The sequence below is a fragment of the Vipera ursinii genome (genome assembly GCF_947247035.1).
Source record: "Vipera ursinii genome assembly, chromosome: 12".
NCBI classification, from domain to species: Eukaryota; Metazoa; Chordata; class Lepidosauria; order Squamata; family Viperidae; genus Vipera; species Vipera ursinii.
Window position 1 is genome coordinate 17,046,696 of NC_139525.1, and position 23,078 is coordinate 17,069,773.

The 23,078-nt window shown below is 46.9% G+C and overlaps 1 protein-coding gene across 1 annotated transcript in view; it reads right to left on the bottom strand.

Moving 5' to 3' along the window:
* Nucleotide 1: 1 nt before the first annotated feature.
* Nucleotides 2–23,078, bottom strand: part of ZDHHC15 (zDHHC palmitoyltransferase 15) — a 36,457-nt gene continuing 13,380 nt past the window's right edge. The window contains exons 7-12 of the mRNA XM_083372351.1: nucleotides 22,552–22,672; nucleotides 19,507–19,639; nucleotides 16,009–16,135; nucleotides 13,514–13,626; nucleotides 11,289–11,373; nucleotides 2–8,836 (exon numbers count right to left, since the gene is read on the bottom strand). Coding sequence (XP_083228477.1) covers nucleotides 11,330–11,373; nucleotides 13,514–13,626; nucleotides 16,009–16,135; nucleotides 19,507–19,639; nucleotides 22,552–22,672 — 538 coding nt within the window. The 3' untranslated portion in view covers nucleotides 2–8,836; nucleotides 11,289–11,329. The remainder of the gene's footprint in view (nucleotides 8,837–11,288; nucleotides 11,374–13,513; nucleotides 13,627–16,008; nucleotides 16,136–19,506; nucleotides 19,640–22,551; nucleotides 22,673–23,078) is intronic.

Consider the following 23,078-nt stretch of genomic DNA (forward strand, 5'->3'; position numbering starts at 1 on the left):
CCATTGTCTGTATCTTTTATTGTTTTTATACCACAACTGGACCTTTTTCTGAAATAGGGATTTTTCGCTAGAAGCAATTGACACATTTGTGACTGGAACAAAGATGTCTAAACAAAATTTAAAAAAATGCAGCATTACACAATAAATTTTAACATATTAAACATTCAAATGTGATTCTACAAAACATTTTTTATTGTAAAATATTTCCATGCTTCAGACTGCTACACGATCACAAACATACAGTTTTCAGTTAATGAACCTGAGATAATGTAACCATTAAACATTCAGGAGACTCAACATTAACGGCAGAATATTTTACAACCAAGAGATTCTGAGAATCCTTAGGAATGATTATGTTCCACTATACTGTACTTAAGTAATCCATTTCATATGTTTCTGTTTATAAAATCAAATGGGGGAATCTGCTCCTTGATATGTCATCAGTAAAACAATTGTATCTTGATTATACAGTATCAAAGAAAAACCCAGGAAAGAATTACTATAGATAGTAAACAAAATATTTAAATGTATAAAATAAGGGCCCTGCAATTTGCTGCCACCCCTAAGAATATTAATCAGTAATATCCAAACTAAAGATTGTGATTTTACAAAATCCCTCAATGATTAAAAAAGAAAAAGACTCAGCAAAGTATTTTGCAAAAGTGCAGCCAAATGAATAGCTGCTGGTGGTTCACGTAACTGTTTAAAGGATTCATCCATTCTTTACCTACCCACACGTAGCTTTTCACTGAGTAATCTTTCCTCCCTCTCACAGGAAGTAACTCTTATCTTATTTAAAACGCTCTTACAAGCTCAGAGAAAGAATTGAATTCTAACTATGTATTAAGTGTGAAGTATTTTTGAGAAATAACTGGTATCTTCAAGTGAATCCTCCGCCTCAAGTGTTTGATTTTCATTTTAAATCAACAAGAAACTCCTCTATGATTCTGCTATAGGAAACAAAATCAACTTTTAAAATTCTACAAAGGTAAAATCAGCTCTATTCCTCCATTAGCCCTGACCACTACGCACACTTTCTTTCTCTTGATATATTAATGCATTTATGTGTTTATGTAGGTCCTGATATACTTGTTTTATTGTGCTGGAAAGCAAGCAGTGCAACTGACAAAACACCAAGCCCGTTTTGTTCGTACTGGTGCATTATTACAAGGCAGACATTTCAAGAAGCAGAGCTAAAGCAGCTTCGGTGGTATTCACAGTCCTGTTCTGCATTCCTTAATTGTTGATGAGTCACAGATAAGAGGGGGGAGTGCAGCTATATTAGATCTCCCCAAAAGTTGAGAAGAGGGTACACAGGATACTGTAGTGTTTCTTAACTTTGGCTGCTGGAACAAGGCTGGCTGAGGAATTTTGGAACTTGGAAGTCAATCAATCTTCCTAGCTGCCAAGGTTGAGAAACACTGAGGTATTGTATGTCCCTACCTCTAGTATACTTTTTCCCAACCAAGTGAGGAGAAACGAATGGTATGTATGCCACATTCAATTGGTCATTATAGATACGTCGTCGTCCTGTCTTGTAAGTAGAGTAAATTGTGCTTTCAGTTGTGCACCACACCTTACATGAGGAACAGTTATAGGCTGGGGCCAGATAAACATTTCTTACATTGTGCTAGCTGATTCTTACACTATACTGGCATGCAACACCTATTTTGTTCAACAATTCTGATGTTCTCCAAAATCAAGCTATACAGGCGGCCAAATTTTTAAACACAGATTTCCTACCTAACTACAACTGTCTCGCTGTCCTTAGTAGACATCAATGTGATGCTTTGAGTTTTATGGTGAGAATGGGATGCACGCTGTTTGCAAAAATCATCAGGTGGATTTCCGCTGCTCCATTTTCTCAGGAAGACATTTTATGCCCAGGAATATGTGGGTCAGTGTGGAACCATGGAAGCCTTTGAGAAGTTTCTGAAATTGGGATGTTCCAGCATGGAAAAATTCCACATACATCAATGCCAACCAGTTCCATGAATAGTATTGGACAAAGTGCAAATTTTATAGTTCCAGTATACAAATGTTATTTTGTTCCGCAACACAGAGCAAGATTTGCCACAAATGAATCCTGATACTGGAAAGAAGGTACAGTACTTTTCACAATCCAGCCACAATCCTAAATTACATTTAGATTGATGAAAATGTATAGCATCTTCCAAAACCGTGACCACTTTAGAAATGGCTGCAATAATACATGAAAATTACACCTTGTTGGTTGCAACCACAAAACTAATAGTTAAACATAATGGGAATCGCGAGACAAGCATTACAATATTGGATCATAATTCAAATGCTATAGAGCAGTGTTTCTCAATCTTAGCCGGTTTAAGGTGGGTGGGCTTCAACTCCCAGAATTCCCCAGCCAGCAGAGTTGGCTAGGGAATTCTGGGAGTTGAAGTCCACCCACCTTAAACCGGCTAAGGTTGAGAAACACTGCTATAGAATACCATCAAATTCCTTATGTAGCTATTCAAAGCCTTCCTGCTGTGCCTCAAATACTCAGAATATGTCTGCAAAGGGTCTATTATTACCCTTCCTACTTCTGAATTTCATTTGGTCCCATGGGATCATTAAAAAAGGCTAACTAGATTATTAAATACTAGTTATAATATTTCTAGACAGAACTCTGGCACAAATGATTTGGTCCATGTCCTCCTTTAACAGGCAGACTGTTGTGCGCTATCCAGAGTCATTGGGAATCAGGCAGCATAAACATTTAATGACTATTAATTATCTAAAATGAGAAGGAAATACTGTCTGCTCTTCCGGATACTTGCTTAATTGTTACAGTTTTGGGGTGTCTCCTGTGTCCTCATGTGAGTACATGAAAACTAGAATGAAACTCAGCAACTGGATAATGACTGAAAGTGGCAATACTGGTTGGTACAAAATATTCCAGCACACTTTTTTGCCCCATTTGATGACTTTTCTTGCTACGTTTGTTAAGTGAATCACTGTGGTTGTTAAATTAGTAGCCTGGTTGTTAAGTGAATCTGGCTTCCCCATTGACTTTGCTTGTCAGAAGGTCGCAAAAGGGGAACACTTGACACTGCAACCATTGTAAATATATACCAGTTGCCAAGCATCCAAATGTAAATCATGTGACCCTGAGGATGCTGCAACAGTCATAAGTGTAAAAAAAAATTGTCCTAAGTCCCTTTTTCCCCAGTGCCGTTGTAACTTTGAACGCTCACTAAATAGACTGTTGTAAGTTGAGCACCACCTGTACTGCATTTGGTACTTAAGCATTCAATGTACAGTATTTGTGCAGCCATGAAGATGGGTTAATTTGGTAATCAAATGCATAAAGATACTGCACTATTAGTAAAGGACTCTGGATCTCTAATCCATCCATGGGGGGGAGAAATCCCCCCAACTTGTGGAACCCCTTTTGCAATTATGCTTTGCAGGGATGAGCATTAGGAGGCCTCTGATTCTGAGGAATTACTGGGACTGAAGTCTTCCTACCCTGATTTAACAAGCCTGTTTGCTTGCCACAAATCAGTTGGTAGAATGTTTCTAAAGATAATTTTGGTCACCTGATCATATCTAATTTTATTAAATTAAGCTGTCCTGCCCCAACCCAAAATTATTTAAAAATATAATTCACATGTGTTCCATTTGTGCTGTTTCAAGCTCAACAGCTGCCCAGCTCCCAAGAGAGCTGGCAGAGAACAGGAGTCACAGCTGGAGGAGAATTTGGGAGAGGCTGCTAAGAGAAGTCTTAAGGGCTACGGCAGTTTTTCCCACAGGGCTTCCCTGCATAGAACAGATTGGGAGAGAGAAAAACTGCATAACGTTTTTTTTTTACTCCCAATAGTTTAGCCATGAGAACACCAAGTAGACTTTACCCTTAAATTAGGCTGCTGAGGTGAGAGAAGCTTTGGAAATCATCAGGAATGATCTGAGTTCAAGAAGTTCTAAGCAGGCCTGGCTCAAGCAAACTGGTTCTGGGACACCTCCTGCCGTATCCCCAAAACAAAATGAAAAAGTGCAGGCATATTCCCACAAACAGGAGTAAAACTGTTTTATGGAGAATCACAGAGAAATATTAGTGAATGCAAGTATATGCTTCCTGGAAGCAAAGGATGACATGGTTCCTGTGGATCATAATCACTACAAACTACCAGGGCACTTGAAAGCTCCTTTTGCAGACAAATCATCATTTTCACTTTAGTACTTTTCACAGCTTTTCAGTCGTCTAAAGAACCCACCTTCCCTAGCTGATTTTTCACACAACTGTTAAGCAGAAGAGGGCTTGAACACCTCATTGCCTTGATAATGCAATGCTCTTTCTCAACCTTGCTGATTTTAAGATGTCTGGACTTCAATTTCCAGAATTCCCCAGCCAGCATGCTAATTAGGGGAATTCTGGGAGTTGAAGTTCACACAACTAAACAGTACAGTTGAGCAATGCTGGGTTACAACTATAGATGCTACTTGCCAATTGTTTATTTGGAACTAATACCAAGGCCCCAAAATGCCAGGATCTTCACTTCCCTCTGCTCTGGATGCCCTTAATCCAAGAATTAAAAATTAATTGAAAATTCAGGGCACGAAGAAGTGCCTGAAACTGAAACTGACCAGGCATTCCTTCCAGACGTGGCTTTGGAAATTTTCTAAGTCTTAACCAGTCTCTCCCTGCTAGATTCCCAAATTCTGGACCCCCCTTTCAATAAGACAGGGCTTTTCAACCAGTGGTACGGGTACCACCTGTGGTACATTGGCACCTGGCAGGTGGTACATGACCATCCTAGAAAAGTGGTAACAACGGAGGGGAATGAGCTGAACCGGTGGCAGCACCGCAGAAGCCTGAGCGAGAGACGGCTGGAGCTGCGGGGCTGTCAGGGCTCAGCAGAAGCGCCAGGATCAGCGCTAGGCTCCAGCTGGAGCTCAGCGCTGATCCTGGCGCTTCTGCTGAGCTCAGAAGAAGCGCCGATCAGCTGGAATGTTGCAGCATCTCCAGGGTCTTGTGATTTACATTCAGATGCTTGGCAACTGATTCATATTTATGACGGTCACAGTGTCCCAGGGTCATGTGAAGTGACCAAAACCTGCTGCAACCACCCCACAGATGGGGGTTATAAAAACCAAACACCCCCCACCCCACACCCCAGACAGGCAGGCAGGTGTCTTGCTCGGCTGTGGCTTGGGGGGGCACTTTTTTCAGTGCCATTGTAACTTCAGTCACTAAGTGAACTGTTGTAAGTCGAGGACTACCTGTACTTCATCAATTTTCTCCTCTTTTTTTGGTCATCAAGTTTTTGACACCTCGCTAGGCAACTGGTGGTACTTGGATGATGCTATATCCTAAAAGTGGTACAATGGGTGAAAAGTTGAAAAGCCCTGCTCCAAGTACATCTTCTGGTGTTTTAGTGGATCAGCATAACTTTTTGAAATGCTGGAGTGGAGCTGCATTTGTTAATTTGTTAATTAAATGTTAACATTTAATTGCTCTGATCAATGCTGAGAAAAGAGTCTTTTAAGAAAGGGAAACACATTGCAATTGATTGACAGCACTGTTATGAAATCTAACTAGGGAAGAATATCCGTGTTAAATGTGGACCCACGCAAATGTCTATTTTGCTTTAAACATATAGCGTTCAAAGGACTAATATAATCAGCAGAAAAAAATTTTTAAACTAGTTCTATTGAAATTAGTAAAGCTTCAATATTTGCCATAAGATTTGTGTCTGCTTCAATTTCTCTGGCTGGTGCCTTTCTACACTGAGGGAAAAAAATAGCGCATTAAGGGTTTTTTAACTGAGCCTGAACTGTTCTGGAGGCCGAATGTAATCTTCTTGGGAGGTTTCTCCAAGAAAATCAGCAAAGGGTGCAACTGCACAAAGGAATCCCAGCTATGAAACTGGGTTACTTCTTAGCATGGGTATTTCAAAAACCCCACTGCAGCAAAAGATACATCACAAATCTTTGAGGGGGTCCTAGCCACAATAAACAGGGTGGGCAGCCTCTTCCGACTGCAGACTTTTTAAAGTCTTCTTTAAAAATGATCTGATGGCCCCAGAAGGATATAGGCAACTCTGGAATGGGCTTATATTGAGAGAACTCAACAGTTGCTCTCTCTTTCATCTGCTTAATGTCTATGGAGATTCTCAGCCATCCAGGTCCTGGTTGTCCCAAAGGTGCTTTTGCAAGAGGCAAATGGACTTTGTTTTCCTTTGAAGACATTTCGCTTCTCACTCAAGAAGCTTCTTCAGTTCTGACTGGATGGTGGGGAATGGAAGGATTCATACCCGTTGCAGACAGCTGGTCATTTGCATTCTTTTAAGAGAGTCCTTGAGGCCACCTGGAGGTCTCTCTGTGTCCTCAGGATCACCTGAGTGGTGCAAATGGGTGGGGAGCCTTCTTGGAACTGCTGAAAGGACGGTGTTGTAGACTGGGGATAGGTGATGTTGTATCCCTCCCCATTGAGGTAGAACTGTTCAGTTTTGACCTAGACGGCCTCTTGGGCCCCTTTCAAACCAGCGGTATCCTCTGTCCAAAATGTGGACTTTGCTGTCTTCAAGAGTGGCCTTTCTCTTTTAAATGCAGAAGGACGGCTGAGTCTTGTCCTGATGGGCTTGTTCTCCTATGTTGTGCCAGGCGTTTGTGAAGTGGTTGTTTTGTTTCTCCAATGTACAGACCTGCACATGGCTCACTGCATTGTATTGCATATACCAGGTTGCTCAGTTTGTGTCTGGGTGTTTTATCCTTGGGGTGGACAAGCTTCTGCCTTAGTGTATTCTTGGGTTTGAAGTGTGCGCGTATGTTGTGTTGGCTGAAGATCCTCCTCAGCTTTTCAGATATTCCTGTAACATATGGAATGACAACATTGCTTCGTTTATTGTTCTCTTCTTTGTCTGTTATTGGGGGGGGGATTTGGGATAGTCACACGTTCTGAGGGTTACCTTGATGTGTTTTAGTTCATTTTCTTTCCCTCTGCTGGTAGGCAGGCCTTCAGTTCAGTGGTGTAGGGTTCTGATAACTCCCATTTTGCGCTCCAGTGGGTGGTGAGAATCAAATGTAAAATATTGATTTGTTTTCTGTAAATTTCAAAGTTAAGGCTTCTATCTTCCTTAATGAATACTGCACAGTCCAGGAAGGCTAAACTATTTCCCTTAACATCTTCACGTGTGAATTTGATGTATCTGTCCACAGAGTTGATACGTTTGGGAAATGCTTCCAATTCTTGTGTTTTGATCTTGACCCAAGTATCGTCCACATACCTATCCCAGTGGGTGGGTGGAATTCCTGTGAAGGAGTTTAAGGCTTTGGTTTCTACCTGTTCCATGTAGGGATTGCCCACAATGGGGGACACCTCCAAGTGGCCTCAACAACTCTCTAAAAGAGTGCAAATGACCAGCTGTCTGCAAAGAATATAAATCTTTCCATTCCTCACCATCCAGTCAAAGCGAAACGTCTTCAAAGAAAAACAAGGAAGTCCAGTTGCCTCTTGAAAAAGCACCTTTGGGACTTCCATCTGCTTGTGTGGCTGACAGGTGTGGTTGAGAGGTCAAGTGTAGCATAAGCAGAGAGGTGCAGTTGCCTGATTTTGTGGCGTCATTTGGCACTGGGGAAAGCTGGTTTAGCTCCAGCCCCTGGAGCCCTACCACAGCCCATCTCCCTGATCCTATTGAACCCACTGGGCTAAATGGTTGGTGCCTATAGCATATTTCCAAGGATCTCCTCTTCTGGTGTTTTCTCTCCAAAGTTCTAAAGAGGGCAGATAGAACCTATTCCTGCATAGTCACTGAAAAGCCTGAAGGAATCTCTTGGGCAGTAAGGCATCCAACTGGATCCAAACCTCTTCTTGCAACACCAACATTTGAGATCAAGTGACCCAGCACTCAAATTAAAGGGGCAGGGGGGAAGCCCGGCCTTTTGGACTTCTCTGTCCATGAGTTTCTTTAAGTATTTGGGGGGGGGGAAAGAATGACAGAGAGACACAAATCTTATTCCTGATCAGATCATGCAAAGAGTTTAAAAGTCCGTGAAGTGAGGCTGGCCTGGCTCCAAGCAAGGCTTCCCCTGCGTGCAAAACCAGGGGTCAGGCTTTCTCCTCCCGGCAGGCTGACGTTTGCGTGGGGGTGGGGAGTGGGGGGAGGCAAGAAGTCCATAGTCACATGAGCCTCCGTGGACAGTACAAGACGGGGTCGCCGTTGTGCAAGTCAAAGACTATTTTTTTCATAGCAGAAACTAATCCAATAGCTGAAGCTGTTCTGAATGAATTTTAGACGATTATAGGCACCTACGAGGACTGTGCTTACATCAAAAAGGATAAATTACAAGAGCCGGGCTTTTTAGCAAAATCAGAATTTTGACGATCAGTACGTTTAAGGGCTGGAGGGGGTGGGGGGGCCTTCTATGGTTACAGAAGCGTGTTCGCCCAGGTCTCCAGCAGTAAGACTTGATTTGGCAGCCGTGATGCCCGCGCAAGAGGGTTTGTTTTGAGCAGTCTGCTTAACCCTCTTACAGAGCTGTTCTTCCTATTTGGCAAAACAAGACAACGTGAAGTCCAGGCTGTTAGCTAAATGCCCCTTAAGGCACTTGGAAATGCATTTGCACTAAGCAGTTTCCCCTTCTTCTGGGTAAGACATACAAAAAGAGAAGGTCATGAGTAGCCTTAATCACTTCAGAGCTGCCATGTTTTTTAAAAAAAATCCATAATGTGTAGCAAACCTTGGAAGTGTCACCAAGGGCTTTCTCCTCAAGAGCCGTATCCGAAAGCGAGAATTAGCCTCCAACGTTGCTTTTCTTTTTTCTGATCCAAGTTCTGCTTTTTCTTTTATGCCTCCTGAGTTTCCGTCACCAGAGGAAGCTAACGAGACAGGGAGAAAGCTGGAAGTGAAGTGGGTTGCAGGAAAAGAAAGGAATGAGTCTAATTAAAAGAATTTCTATTCTACTCCAAAGGACCAAGCTCGGCATGACATGAGGCAGCCCTGCATTTAATGCGCACATTGAAATAAAAAGGAAATCGCCCCCGCAGATGTGCTGATCATGATCGAGATCAGAGTGAGGGTGAGGGAGAAGGAAGCCCTTTCCTTGATGAAAAGCATTTGTCAGTAGCGGCTATTTGATGTTCTGGAATGAAATCTTTAATTGGGGATGCAAACTTCGAAGGAAAGGAAAGCGCCAATCGGTTTGGACTGGACCTGGAATCTTGCTTCCCAAAGGAACGATTTCTCGTGTCCCCCTCCTCTTCCTCGTGTTTGGTGTAACTTTTGAGTTTAAAAAGAAATGGCATGACCCGCGTGTTGCCTGCCCTTTCCCTGTATCTTTGCCCCGATTTTCCAGCTTTTTTCTGCCACGACTGTTTGGTGAACCCTTATAATTAAGTGACCTGCGTTCTCATTAGGAGAGTCCCCTTCCCTGTGAGAACATGCGGTTGCCACCCAAATGTTGATCATGGTGTTCCTAAGTGTGGGGACTGCTCTACAACACTTTTGTCAGTGCTGTTGTAAACTTTGAACAGTTGCTAAACAAATGATTGCAAGTCAATGACTACCTGCATCCCTTTATGGATTGTGGTTTCCCTAACCCAGGGGTAGGCAACCTTGGCTCTTTTATGACTCGTGGACTTCAACTCCCAGAATTCCTGAGCCAGCTTGGAGATTGGAGATCTTTTCCGAAAAGGTATTGAGCTTCCATTGTTTAGACTAAGCAAGATCATTTAGGAAAACGCTTCTCAGCTCTGACGTTTGTTTCGTGTAGAGATAGATATCTGCACCATCAAGAGATGCCCTGCTCAAGAGCAAACCCGACGTCGGCAAATGTGGCACAGCAGGGGCACAGTTGGGGGGGGGCCTTCCTGCAAGCAAATGGCCTGTGGTGAAATAGTTACCAGAAAAGAAAGCCTTGTGGATCTTTTAAACCACAATCATATGCAAGAGGTTAGCCAACTTCTTCTGAAATGCAAAAATCTGCCTCTTCTATTTGCTGGGCGTCTGTCCTGCTTTCTCCCCAAGAGCCCAAGGCGGCACTTTCCATTTTTGGGGTCCGGAAGGCTTGGCTGTGAAAGAGCATCCGGCCCACAGGAAGACACCCCTGGACGAATCGAACCCGAATCGGGGCCGACCCAGCGCCGATTCTAGGCAAGCTCCCAAAGGTGAGACCTCGGCCTCTCCTGGAGCCGGCCTTCTTGAGCCAAACGTGTCAGGACTTTGTGGCACACTTGTCCAGTTCGGCTTTTTCCAACCTGGCCCCCACCCGTAACTTTGGGATCCCTGAGAAGCAGAAGGTGGTGGTCCAGCTTTGGCCCAGCTGATTTGGAAGATGCTACTTCAAGGTGAGGTATATAACAACAACAACAGCCACTTGTCCGGAACGGAATAGGGTCTAGGGCAGGGGTAGGCAACCTTGGCTCTTTTATGACTCGTGGACTTCAACTCCCAGAATTCCTGAGCCAGCTGTACTGGCTCAGGAATTCTGGGAGTTGAAGTCCACGAGCCATAAAAGAGCCAAGGTTGCCTACCCCTGGTCTAGGGTCTCCTGCTTGAGCAGAGGGTTGGACCAGAAGATCTCCAAGGTCCCTTCCGGCTCGGTCATTCTGTTATTCTAACTCAGGGGTCTTCAAACGTGGCCCTTTTATGACTCGTGGACTTCAGCTCCCAGCTTGCCTGGCTGAGGAATTCTGGGAGTTGAAGTCCACGAGTCATAAAAGGGCCAAGTTTGAAGACCCCTGTTCTAACTCTTGTGCCAGGAGATGGCATCTGGGGCTCTATCGGCTGCTTTTCCTGGCCACGAGAGAGCTCATTTACATAGGCAAGCCTATTTCCCACAGGGAAATCATATGAATTTGGAGCCTCTGTGCTGGGGGAATGTTCTACCACTGCCAAGATTGTAGAACATAAAATAACATGGTTGGAAGGGACCCTGGAGGTCTTCTAGTCCAACCTCCTGCTCAAGCAGGAGAACCTAGACCAGGGGTAGGCAACCGTGGCTCTTTTATGACTGGTGGACTTCAACTCCCAGAATTTCTGAGCCAGCCATGCGGAGGGGAAAGGGAGAGGTTTCAAAGCTGAGCAATGCTGGCTCAGGAATTCTGGGAGTTGAAGTCCATGAGTCATAAAAGAGCCAAGGTTGCCTACCCCTGACCTAGACCATTCCAGATAAATGGTGGTCCAAACTTTCTTGAAAATCTCAGAAAAGGGGCACCCATGACCTCTGGAAACAAGACGCCCAGATCAAGTATCTTATGAAGAAAAAAAACAACTACCTGAAAGAAGAGTGCTAAGCTTTTTTTTTTTAAAACTGAAGAAGGAAACGCTTACCCAAAGCACAGGAGTTGCACAACCTCAACTCTTCAAAGCTGCTACGTCTCCATTTCGATGGAAAGAGAAGTCCCTTGCTGGTAATCTGGGCAGACAAACAAAACAAGTCCACTCAAGGAAGGCAGAGATTGCTCTTCCTTCAAGAGTTGTGCTCCCAATAATTGCGGAGTCCGGTTTTTCTAGGCTGGGGTGGGGTGGGGGTCTATTTGGCTTGGGATGACCTGCTGGGGACCACACTCTACCAAGTCATGGGAAGATTGCAGGTCATTTGCATTCAACTGGACTTCAGCAGAATTATTGTGAATTACTTCCCAATTCTGTATTTAATAACTGCTCCCTTTTAAACCATTCAAAAGCAAATTTGGCAAGTGGTGCAGCCAAGATGTTTACAACTTGCAGAGTCTGAGATGGCATACCTGTTTAGGTAAGCGCGGGCAAGCACACACCCTGCCTTTCTGACACTTTGCAAAAGATGCACTTGAGATTGACAGCTTGGAAAAATGGTCCCTTTCAGCCAGCCTTCAGCGCTGGGCCATGAACCCGCAAAGCAGGGAGACGAGCGGCTGCCTGATTCCGCAATCGGTCCGACCCTGATGGCAACCTCTCAAGTCCCCTGTTGAATAGGACTTGATTGGACAGGATGCAGAGGACAGGAGTAACTTTTCGAAACAGCTGATTGCGGCACTCTTCACCTTATAAAACTCTGCTTTTCGAGCAAAATTTAAAAGAACGAAGGGACCCCGCACTGGAACTACTGAGGTCATCTGCAACAGCCTTTGCAAGAAGAGCAACACGGAAAAACACAAGTCATGGGGGGGGGGGGAAAGACTTCCCGTGATTTGCAAAGTATGTGCCGTGTATGTACTTATGCTCATAGAGGGCTCAACTTACAGCTATATCAAATGTAAACTAAATGAAGAACTGGAGGAATTCTACTCGAGGCTCGACTACTGCAAAGTGCCCTGCATGGGGCTACCCTTGAAAACTACTTGAAAACTCACTGGTCCAGAATGCAAATGGGAAGGCTGCTCTCCAAGTGGTCCCTAAATCTGCCTTGATGAGGAGGAGGGGGCTGTAAGAAGGGCATCTCTGTTGCTGCTGCACAAGAACGAATGGCCCAGGCTTGCTGACTTGCCTCCACCACCACCCGGTCACTTTCGGTTGACTGATGCCCCCTTTTTCTCTCTTTTGAATGTTTTTCAACCTTAGCAACTTTAAGATCCATATGTGTCAGAACTGCCATCTCACGTCTACGCTTCACATTCGCTAGCTGCCAGGCTGCTGTGAACTAGCGGGGAGGGGACCGGATGGGAAGTGGGGAAAGCTAACGATTCATCCGGGAAAGGCATGTATCTCCGCACCGCCTGCTCGAAAGTTGAAGAGTTCGTTCCCCAAACTTTTTGTCTGACTACGATTGGATAATGAGGGATCAACAACGGGAAGGGACAAAGGGGGGAAAGTTTGGCGCACGAGGCTCAGGTCTGGCTGTGCTGTACTGTACACCACTTGGCCTTTAGCAAGGTAAACCTTTCACGTGAAATGGAGTTGAGGGTCATTCTTGCGTAAAGGTCCGAGCTGAGGCTGGACTGACGGGGGATTTCAATTCCCAGAATTCCCCAGCTAGCAGGAACACTGGAACAGAGGAAGGTTGACTTAATGGACCCAAAGGGGGGGAACATCCTCTAGTTTTGATAGCTAAATCAGAAAGTACAACACCTGCAGCAACTTTACATGTACTGTATTTTTTTAATCTACATGGGTTTTATTTAATCTTTTTTAATTTGTTTTAACGTTTGTATTGATTTTCTTTTAAACGCCCTGTAACCCCTGTAAGTCCTGAGTCCTTCGGGAAAGGGCGGTATATAAATCTAAATAAATAAATGAATGAATGAATGAATGAATGAATGAATGAATGAATGAATGAATGAATGTACAACGATGCAAACAGACAGACGTCCACCCAGGGCATTGAAAGCCTGCAGTGCCGAGGTCCACACAACGGCCTTTTGCAGTGTCTTCAACTCCACTTTGCCCCAGAGGCCCCTTCTCCACGACAGCCCTCCTCCTTTTCTCAGCACCAATGGCTCACCCTAGATCCCAAGCATTCACACAGAGAGAGAGAGAGAGAGAGAGAGAGAGAGAGAGAGAGAGAGAGAGACAGACAGACAGACAGACAGACAGACAGACAGACAGACAGACAGACAGACAGACCGCCCTGCTCTTACCTTGCTGGCTGCCATCTTCCAACCCCTCGTCCTCCCACTGCTCCTCGTTTGCCAGCAGGGGATTCCGGACTTCACTCTGGGTCCGGATGGGGAAGGAGTGCCCGTCTCCCTGGCTGTGGAGAGAAAGGCAGCCGAGTGGTGAGGGAGGGAGGGAGGGAGGGAGGGGCCCCCGGAGAGAAGGAAACTGACCAATGACAAAGGAGACTTGTTGGCATTAGGCATGGCAAAGGGGCAACAGGCTCTTCCGATGCTCGCAAACTTTCCTTTCAGATGCTCCCACACATAACCTAGGTCAGGGCTCTGCAACCTTGGCAACTTTAAGACTTGTGGACTTCAGCTCCCAGAATTGTGGACTTCAGCTCCCAGAAGTATGGGAACTGAGGTCCACAAGTCTTAGTTGTCAAGGTTGCAGAGCCCTGACCTAGCTAGATTAGTTGCTCTTCTGCAGAGACAAACAGGTAGTCCTCGGCATACGACCGCAACGGAGCCCCAAATTTCCGCTGCTAAGCAAGACAAGGAAGTTTTGCCCCATCTTATGACCCTTCTTGCCACCGTTGCTAAGTGAATCTGGCTTCCGCATTGACTTTGCTTGTCCAAAGGTCGCAAAAGGTGACAGAGGACTCCGGGACACGGCAACCGTTCATAAACCTGAGCCCGGTACCAAGTGTCCAAATTCTGACGGGACACTGCGAGGGTCCAAAGTGCGAAAAATGGTCATAAATCACCGTTTTCAGTGCCGTTGTGACTTTGAAGGCCGCTAAATGAATCGTTAAGCCGAGGGCTACCCGTATGACGCTCAAGGGGCTCCTCCTGCAGCCCAGTCTGTCCATCTGCCTGCTTATCTGCTCCAGATCATTTTCATCCTACCGTCCGCAGCGATTCGGCCGCTCCCTCCTCAGCCCCAAGACTGGGAGGCACCTGGCCGTCAATCCCAAAAGGGCTCCCTCCGGCCAGCTTCCTCCCCTGCGCCTGCTGACCCTCCAGATGAACAAGAACTGGTCATCCCCGACCTTTGACCACAATGGAGCCTGGAATGTTAGTCGCAATTTGTCCTAAGTCGAGGCATCACACGAGACTCGATTTGACGACCTTTCTGATGACGTTTGTAAAGTGACTCATTGCAACCGTTAAGAGCATCGTGTGGTCATTACGCAAATGCAACATATCCAATAGGTGGGTTGTTTTGGTTTTTTTTTGCAGTTTTCTGCCAGAAAACAGCAAAACAGTTGCAAATCATGGTCACGTGGGCCATAGGACCCTGCAACCAGCCGTAAAAGTGAGCTGATTGGAAAGCACCCAAAATGTGATGACTTAACCACATGGGGGGAAAGGGGGCAGCAGTCGTAACTTTGAGGACAGGTCGTAACTTTGAATGGTCATTAAGTGGCTGTTTCTTAAGCCAGAATTACCTCTAGTCTTGGCTGACATCTGACCCACCGACTCACATCTCCAGAGCGGAGTGTCAGAGTCTGTAAATGGGACCTGCAGGGGAAGGGCTGTTACCAAAGACGGGGACCCTCGTACGGTCTTCTGTAATGCCTTGGAAGGGTCATCGTCTTTAAACCAGAACAAAAAGACCTCAATAAATTCCTGGGTTCTTCAACAAGGAAACAGTGGAGCATCTGCTGGATGCCCACCTGGAATGCGACACAAGCTTTACGGAGACTGAGGGCTCCTCCAAGGAGTCTGTTACTCAGGTCCAGGCCTGAGGGAAGGATGTCAGGGAACAGAGGGAAGCCATTCGGGGCAGACCTAGGATTTTGTAAAGCAGGTCACAGGTACCTTCACAAATGGCCCTGAATGTGCTCTTTCACAGGAGGGAAATAGGAAGTTCACACCGGAAGACACTGAATAAGTTTGGCCCTTCGTCTAGGCAACTGGACAAAGGTAAAGACAAAGCTTTCCCCTGTCCAGTCAGGCCTGACTCTGGGGGGTGGGGGGGTGCTCACCTCCATCTCCTAGTCAAGGGAGCCAGCATTGTCCAAAGGCATTTCTGTGGTCACGTGGCCAGCATGACTACACGCCAAGGTGCACGAAACGCTGTTACCTTTCCAATGAAGTGGTTCTTACTGAGCTACCCGCATTTGCATGCTTTCAAACGGCTAGGTGGGGCAGGAGCTGAGTCAAGGACGGCAGCTCACCCCATCGTGCAGCGCTTGGGTCTCGAACGCGGGCTGTCAGCTTTCCAGCTGACAAGCTCAGGGTCTTTAACCGCTGCGCCATCGCATCCCCTGGCAGAAGGGCATCCTGGGGAAAACGCCAACCAGGCCAGCAGATTTCTTTCAACAAAGACAAAAGAGGCAGCAGACCAGCTCCCCCCGGCTCTTTCTAAATCCAAAGGAAGATTTGCAGAGCAGCCAGGTTTCAGCTGGCTTCTTCGTGGGGCCTCTCCCCACCTACGCAGACAAAAACCTTCCTTTGGGGGGAAGGGAAAGGAGGGAAGCGGGCCTCAAATTCTATCTCCACGGCCGATGGGCAGGTTGCTTTCTACTTACCTGGACATTACCGGGAAAAACCAGAGCCTTTTCTCTTGCCCAAACACTTGCTGGAGGTTTCTGACAAAGCCGAGGTTGAAAGCGTTTTTATCCGGGCCGCTGGAGAACACGGGAGCCGAGAAAGCCTCTGCAGCAAAACAGGAGACTGTCTCAGGCGCTGGAAAGTGGACCCCAACAGGGGAGGATTTGGGGGGGGCAGCGCCTGCTAGAAATCAGCTGACACCTCACAGCATCCTGCGGTTTCAGCACGGGAAGGCCAGCAAGCAAAACGGAATCTGAGCCAGCCTTTTCACGATCTCGTGGGAAGATGTTTTAAGAGGTCAAACAGGCTTTCCTCCTGCAGGTGAGGAGGATCGTAGAACACGGAACACTAAAGTTGGAAAGGACCTTGGAGGTCTTCTAGTCCAACTCCCTGCTCAAGCAGGAGACCCCAGACCCGGGGTGGCGAACCTATGGCACACGTGCCACAGGTGGCACGCAGAGCCCTCTCTGTGGGCACGCGCGCCGTCGCCCCAGTGCTAGGCCTTCAGCTGGGTTTTATCAAACCTTTTCGCTTTAGGCCTCCGCCGCCTTGTGCAAAAAAATAAAAATAAAGGTTCAATCAATCAGTTTCAACTTCTCGCGGGGAAAAATAGATCTCGCAAAGTTGGAATTGTTTGAACTTTTTAGTCCCACCCAGTCTGCAGCTACCATTGCAGCCACGCCCACCCAATGGGCCACGCCTACCCAATGGGCCACGCCCACCCAGCACCCGACGATACATAAGTGGGTTTTGGGTTGAGGTTTGGGCGCTCGGTCTCTAAAAGGTTCGCCATAAATGCCCTAGACCAGGGGTCGGCAACCTCGGCTCTTTTATGACTCGTGGACTTCAACTCCCAGAATTCCTGAGCCAGCTGTGCTGGCTCAGGAATTCTGGGAGTTGAAGTCCACGAGTCATAAAAGAGCCGAGGTTGCCGACCCCTGCCCTAGACCATTTCAGATAAATGATTGTCCAGACTCTTTTTGAAAGCCTCCAGTGATGGAACTTCCACATCTTCTGGAGGCAAGCTGTTCCACTGGTCCTAATAAAGGAGAATATTTGTAACTCAGGGTTGATATGAGGGGATCAGAGCTTGCTTGTTTCCTTGCAGATGGCTCTCACCTTTAGGAAATTTTTCCTTAAGTTCTAGGTTGCTTGTCTCCTTGGTTAGTTTCCATCATTTCTTCTCCTGCTTTGGAAACTAAGTTGAGCCCCACATCTTTGCAGGAGCCCCTCAAATATTAGAAGACTGTTATCGTGTCTCCCCTTGCCTTTCTTTTTATTCGACTAAACGTGCCCAATTCCTGCAAATGTTCTTCGTATGTTTTAGCCCTCCAGCTCCCTAATCATTCTTGTTGCTTTTCTCTGCACTCTTTCCAGAGTCTCAACATCTTTTTTATACTGTGGCAGCCAAAACTGGATGCACAGTCCAAGTGTGGCCTTACTAAGGCTTTGTAAAGCAGTACCAAAATTAGAACTTCACCACCAGCCGGTGGTGGCGGTGCCTATGACCACCCCCTCTGGCCGGTCCAAAAGCAAGGCTGCTTGTCATTCTTCATTGGTCCCGGTCAGTAACAGGGCTTTTTGCTCCTTCTCCATCCCCACAGCTCCCCTTGACTAGTTTTAAGTCACCTGCAAGCCAGAGGCACCTGGCATATACGACGATCCTTTTGCCCTTGCCTGGGATGATCACAGCCTACTGTAGGCGGTCCTCGACTTACGACCACAATGGAGCCCCAAATTTCTGTTGCTATGCAAGACAATTAAGGGAGACGTGCCCCATTTTACAAACTTTTCTCCACAGTGGTTAAACGAATCGCTGCACTGAAATGAATCATGCAGTTGCTTGTCACAAGCCAGCCGGGAAGGTCACAAAAGGGGATCACGTGACAGCACAACGGTCATAAATACATGCCAGTTGCCAAGTGCCTGAATTTTGACCACGTGACCCTGGGGATGCTGCAGCGTAAAAAATGGTCATGAATCCCCTTTTTCAGCGCTGTTGTAACTTTCCATAGCAATAGCAGCCGCCCTTAAGACTTGTATACAGCTTCACAGGGCTTTACACTCCCTCTCTAAGTGGCTTACAGAGTTATTCCCAACAATCCGGCTCCTCATTTTACCGAACTCGGAAGGGTGAGAGGCTGAGTCCACCTGGAGCCGGTCAGGATCGAACTGCCGAACAGCAGGCAGCTGGCAGTCAGCAGACGTAGCCTGCATTATTTATTTGTTTATTTATTTATTTATTTTTGGGACTTATATGCCGCCCTATCTCCCGAAGGACTCAGGGCTGCTAACAACAATAAAAATACAATAATACAAAAGTTAAAAAAAAGAATTAAACTAGCAGCCCCAATAATAAGTTAAAAACATTTTAAAAATCCCCGTCGTCAGTCCAGGTCAGCCTGATGAAAAAGGAATGTTTTAATGCCGCGGCGAAAGGACCGGAGATCCGGGGCCATCCGGAGCTCAAGGGGAAGTTGGTTCCACAGGGCTGGCGCTCCCACAGAGAAGGCCCTTCCCCTGGGGGTCGCCAGCCGACATTGTCTAGCCGACGGCACCCTGAGGAGGCCCTCTCTGTGTGAGCGCACCGGGCGATGGGAAGTCGTTCCCAGCAGTAGACGGTCCTGCAAATATCCCGGGCCTAGGCCATGTAGGGCTTTAAAGGTACGTACCAACACCTTAAATCTCACCGGGAGATTTACTGCATTCTAACCACTGCGCCACTAAATGAATGGTTATAAGCCGAGGAGTACCTGTATTAAATCTCTCTTTCCTGTAACTTTTAAATGGGAAAAATGCTCATCATATAGGGCACAACGTCTTCAACCTAGGTGCCTCACACTGGTTAACTTATAAAATGGCCGGCTCCATTCCAACTATGACTGGGGTAGGCAACCTTGGCTCTTTTATGACTCGTGGACTTCAACTCCCAGAGTTGAAGTCCACGAGTCATAAAAGAGCCAAGGTTGCCCACCCCTGACCTATGAGAATGAAATTTTGGGAAGTTTTTATCATTTCAGCATCACCGCACTGCTGCTGTTGTTCAGTGCTCCCACCATGCTGCCACAGTGAGACGGTCCTCCTTTACAACATTTCCTAAAGCCTTCCCTTAGTTCACAAGGGAAGCCTGGGAAGTCTGCAAAGAGGAAGCCAAGGGGGATCATGTGACCACGGCAGACAACGGGAGCATGGCGAGGGGGGGCGTGTTTAGGCCAGCATTCTCTGTTTAGAAAAGGAAATATTATCTGACAGGATGGTCCGACTGGTCCTGGGTAATACCTTTTCATGATTCTTTGAATAACTAACAAATATGAAGCAAAAAACATGCGTACGAAGATTCCAGGATTCCAGAGTGGGAAACTGGGGAAGCCTTCCTGGATTCTGGAATGCCTATCGGTCAATTTGGTCGCTAAAAATGTGCTGGTGCAAATCTGCCCTGCCCGTAACTTTCTTCCCGAAGGGGTGGAATGCCTTACCTAGAGTCGATCTGTTTTGACTGACGAGCCAGCAGTGGTAGCCGAAGAGGAACAGCAGGCTGACCAGAAACATGACCGCCACGAAAAGAAGAAAGAGGACGTGGAATCTGGAATGACCACTGGTTGGCTCTGCCTGCAAAGGAAAGCGAGAGATCGTGAAAGGAGAGATCCAGGGAGTATTAAAATCCCCCGATCAAAATTCAGACGCTTTGCAACCGGCATGTATTTATGACGGCCGGGGTGTCCCGGGGTCACGTGATCTCCTTTTGCCACCTTCTGACAGCCAAAATGAATGGAGAAGCCAGATCCGCTTAACAACCATGTTACTACCTTCACTATTGCAGTGATTCGCTTAACAACCGTCTCACCTAGCAAGAGAAATTTTGAGCTCAATGGCGATCGTACATTGAGGACTATCTGTACTGTTTCTCAACCTCAGCAAATGAAAGAAGCACGGACTTCAACTCCCACAAATCCCCAGCACAGAGAGCCTGAAGCCCTGGCCACAAAGCGGCTGAGGGTCAGACAAGAAGCGATGGCTGGAAACTTATCAAGACAGAAGCAACCTGGAACTAAGGAGAAATTTCCTGACGGAGAAAACAATTGACCGGTGGAACGGCTTCCCTCCAGAAGTTGTGGGTGCTCCATCACCGGAGGTCTTTAGGAAGAGACTGGACAGCCATTTGTCCATGACTTGTGGACTTCAACTCCCAGAATTCCTGAGCCAACATGGCTCAGCTTTGAAACCTCTCCCTTTCCCCTTAGCATGGCTGGCTCAGGAATTCTGGGAGTTGAAGTCCACGAGTCATAAAAGAGCCAAGGTTGCCTACCCCTGATATAGAGTCTCCAGCTTAGGCATGGATTGGACTAGAAGACCTCCAAGGTCCCTTACAACTGTTATACTGACACTGTCTACAAGACAAAACAGCTGAATGAGACAGGGATATGTTCCAGTATTTATTTTAATGATAAATGGGAAAGGACACTAGCTTGAACACTGTGAGCCGTGGTGGCACAGTGGTTAGAATGCAGTACTGCAGGGTATTTCTGCTGCCTGCTGCCTGCCATCAGTTCAGCAGTTCGATCCTGACCAGCTCAAGGTTGACTCATCCTTCCATCCTTCCGAGCTCGAAAAATGAGGACCCAGATTGTTGGGGGGGGCAATATGCTGACTCTGTAAACCACTTAGAGTAAAGCACTGTGAAGTGGTATATAAGTCTAGATGCTAAAATGCAACTGAAGTACAAATGAACTTCCCCAGTTTTGAAAGATCATGACTGTAGTAATCCCTTGCACAGTGGCAACTTTCTTCTGTTGGTCTTCTGTTCAGAAAGGGGCAAGTTCCCCCTGGATCCTAGGCCTGGTTCCAGGCAGTAATAACTGCTTCTTTGAAGGAGGGTGTCTTCCCTGCCGCCTTGAAGGAGGCTGTGGTGAGACCCCTCCTCAAAAAGCCTGCCCTGGACCCAGCTGTTTTAAATAACTATCGTCCAGTCTCCAACCTTTGCTTTTTGGCGCATCAGCTTCCTCTGTGGTGGCGCATCAGCTCCCTCTGTTCCTGGAGGAAACTGATTATCTGGACCCGTACCAATCGGGTTTCAGGCCCGGGCACAGCATGGAGACGGCATTGGTCACGCTGGTGAATGATCTCTGGCGGGCTCGGGACAGGGGTTGTTCCTCTGTCCTAGTCCTATTAGATCTCTCAGCGGCTTTTGATACCATCGACCATGGTATCCTACTGCGACGTCTCAAGGGGTTGAGAGTGGGAGGCACCGTTTTACGGTGGTTCTCCTCCTATCTCCTGGGCCGCTCGCAGTCGGTGTTGACGGGAGGGCAGAGATCCACCCCGAGGCCTCTCGTTTGTGGAGTTCCTCAGGGGTTGGTTCTCTCTCCCCTCCTGTTCAACATCTATATGAAGCCGCTGGGTGAGATCATTCGTGGTTTCTGGGTGGGGTATCATCAGTATGCTGATGATACCCAACTTTTTTTCTCCACCCTGAACCAACCCAGTGATGCCCTTGCCGTGATGTCCCATTGCCTGGAGGTGGTCCAGGTCTGGATGGGGAGAAACAGGCTTCGTCTCAATCCTGCCAAGACTGAGTGGCTGTGCATACCGGCATCTTGGGTTAACCAGACTATTCCATCTTTAACGATGGGGGGTGAGGTGTTACCCCCCGTTGATAGGGCTCGCAACTTGGGTGTCCTCCTGGATTCAAGGTTCAATTTTGAAGATCACATAGGAGCCATGACCAGAGGGGCTTTTGCACAGGTTCGCCTGGTGTGCCAGTTGCGACCCTATCTGGACCGAGATGCCCTACACACAGTCACCCATGCGCTCGTGACCTCCCGGTTTGACTACTGCAATGCTCTCTACGTGGGGCTGCCCTTGAGGACCACCCGGAGGCTTCAACTGGTGCAGAATGCGGCCGCGCGAGTTGTGATGGGGGTTTCCCGATACTGCCATGTAACACCTCTACTCCGCGAGCTGCATTGGCTTCTGGTTGCCCTCCGGGTGAGATTCAAGGTGCTGGTGATGACCTATAAAGCCCTTAATGGCTTGGGTCCGGGATATCTGAGGGAACACCTGCTGCCGGCATCGAGCTCCCTTCGTCCTGTGCGCTCCCACAGGGAGGGTCTTCTCAGGGTGCCGCCAGTAAAAGACTGCCGGCGGATAACACCCAGGGGGAGGGCCTTCTTAGTGGGGGCGCCTGCCCTTTGGAACCAGCTGCCCGTGGAGCTTAGGACTGCCCCTGACCTTCATTCATTCTGCCGGGACCTGAAGACCTGGCTCTATGAGCTCTCCGGCCCAGGCTGAGAGTTTTTTTAATTGGGGTTTTATATTTTTCAGGGATCAAATTTAATTATTTTTAATTGTTTTTAACTTTTGTATTGTATTGACGTTTTTAAATACCTTGTAAACCGCCCTGAGTCCTACGGGAAAAAGGCGATATATAAATTCAATAAACTTAAACTTAAACTTTGAGCCCGGAAGATTTCAGACTCCAATGATATGCAGAAAGTAAGCAGTAATCAGGTTCCCCAACTTACTGTCCAGTATTTGATGAAATACTTGAAGACTGTTGTTGCAATAAACGTGCAATACAACAGAGAGTAGGCTAAAAACAGTAGGAAGAACTTGTAGTTAGAAAAGCCGATGCAGTTGTTCACCCTGAAGGAAAAAGTGACAAAAATAAGAAGGAAGGTGAAATCAAAATACGTTTGGAGAAATGATGCCATGAAAAGCAAAAGCAGCAGCAAGCACCCTTGTTTCTCTGAGGTGGCCCAACGTCAACCCCCAGCCCACAGAAGAGTCCCTGTGTACACAGTCCGTGGGCACAGTCCCAGCCCACCCTATTCTCTCCCTCCCTTCCTCCCAGGGGTACCTGCCTCTTCCAGAAGCAGTTTGAATTCTCTCCCTAGACACTGACCTCAGATCAAGGCTTAAATTGCCCTCCAAACTAGGATATGGTTGGACCTGACACCTTTGTTTTTACTGCATTTTAGCCCTTGCTTAAGAAAACTGGGATAGTAAATTTTCCTCCCTAAAAATTCTTTGTATTCTTCTTTCTCCTGGA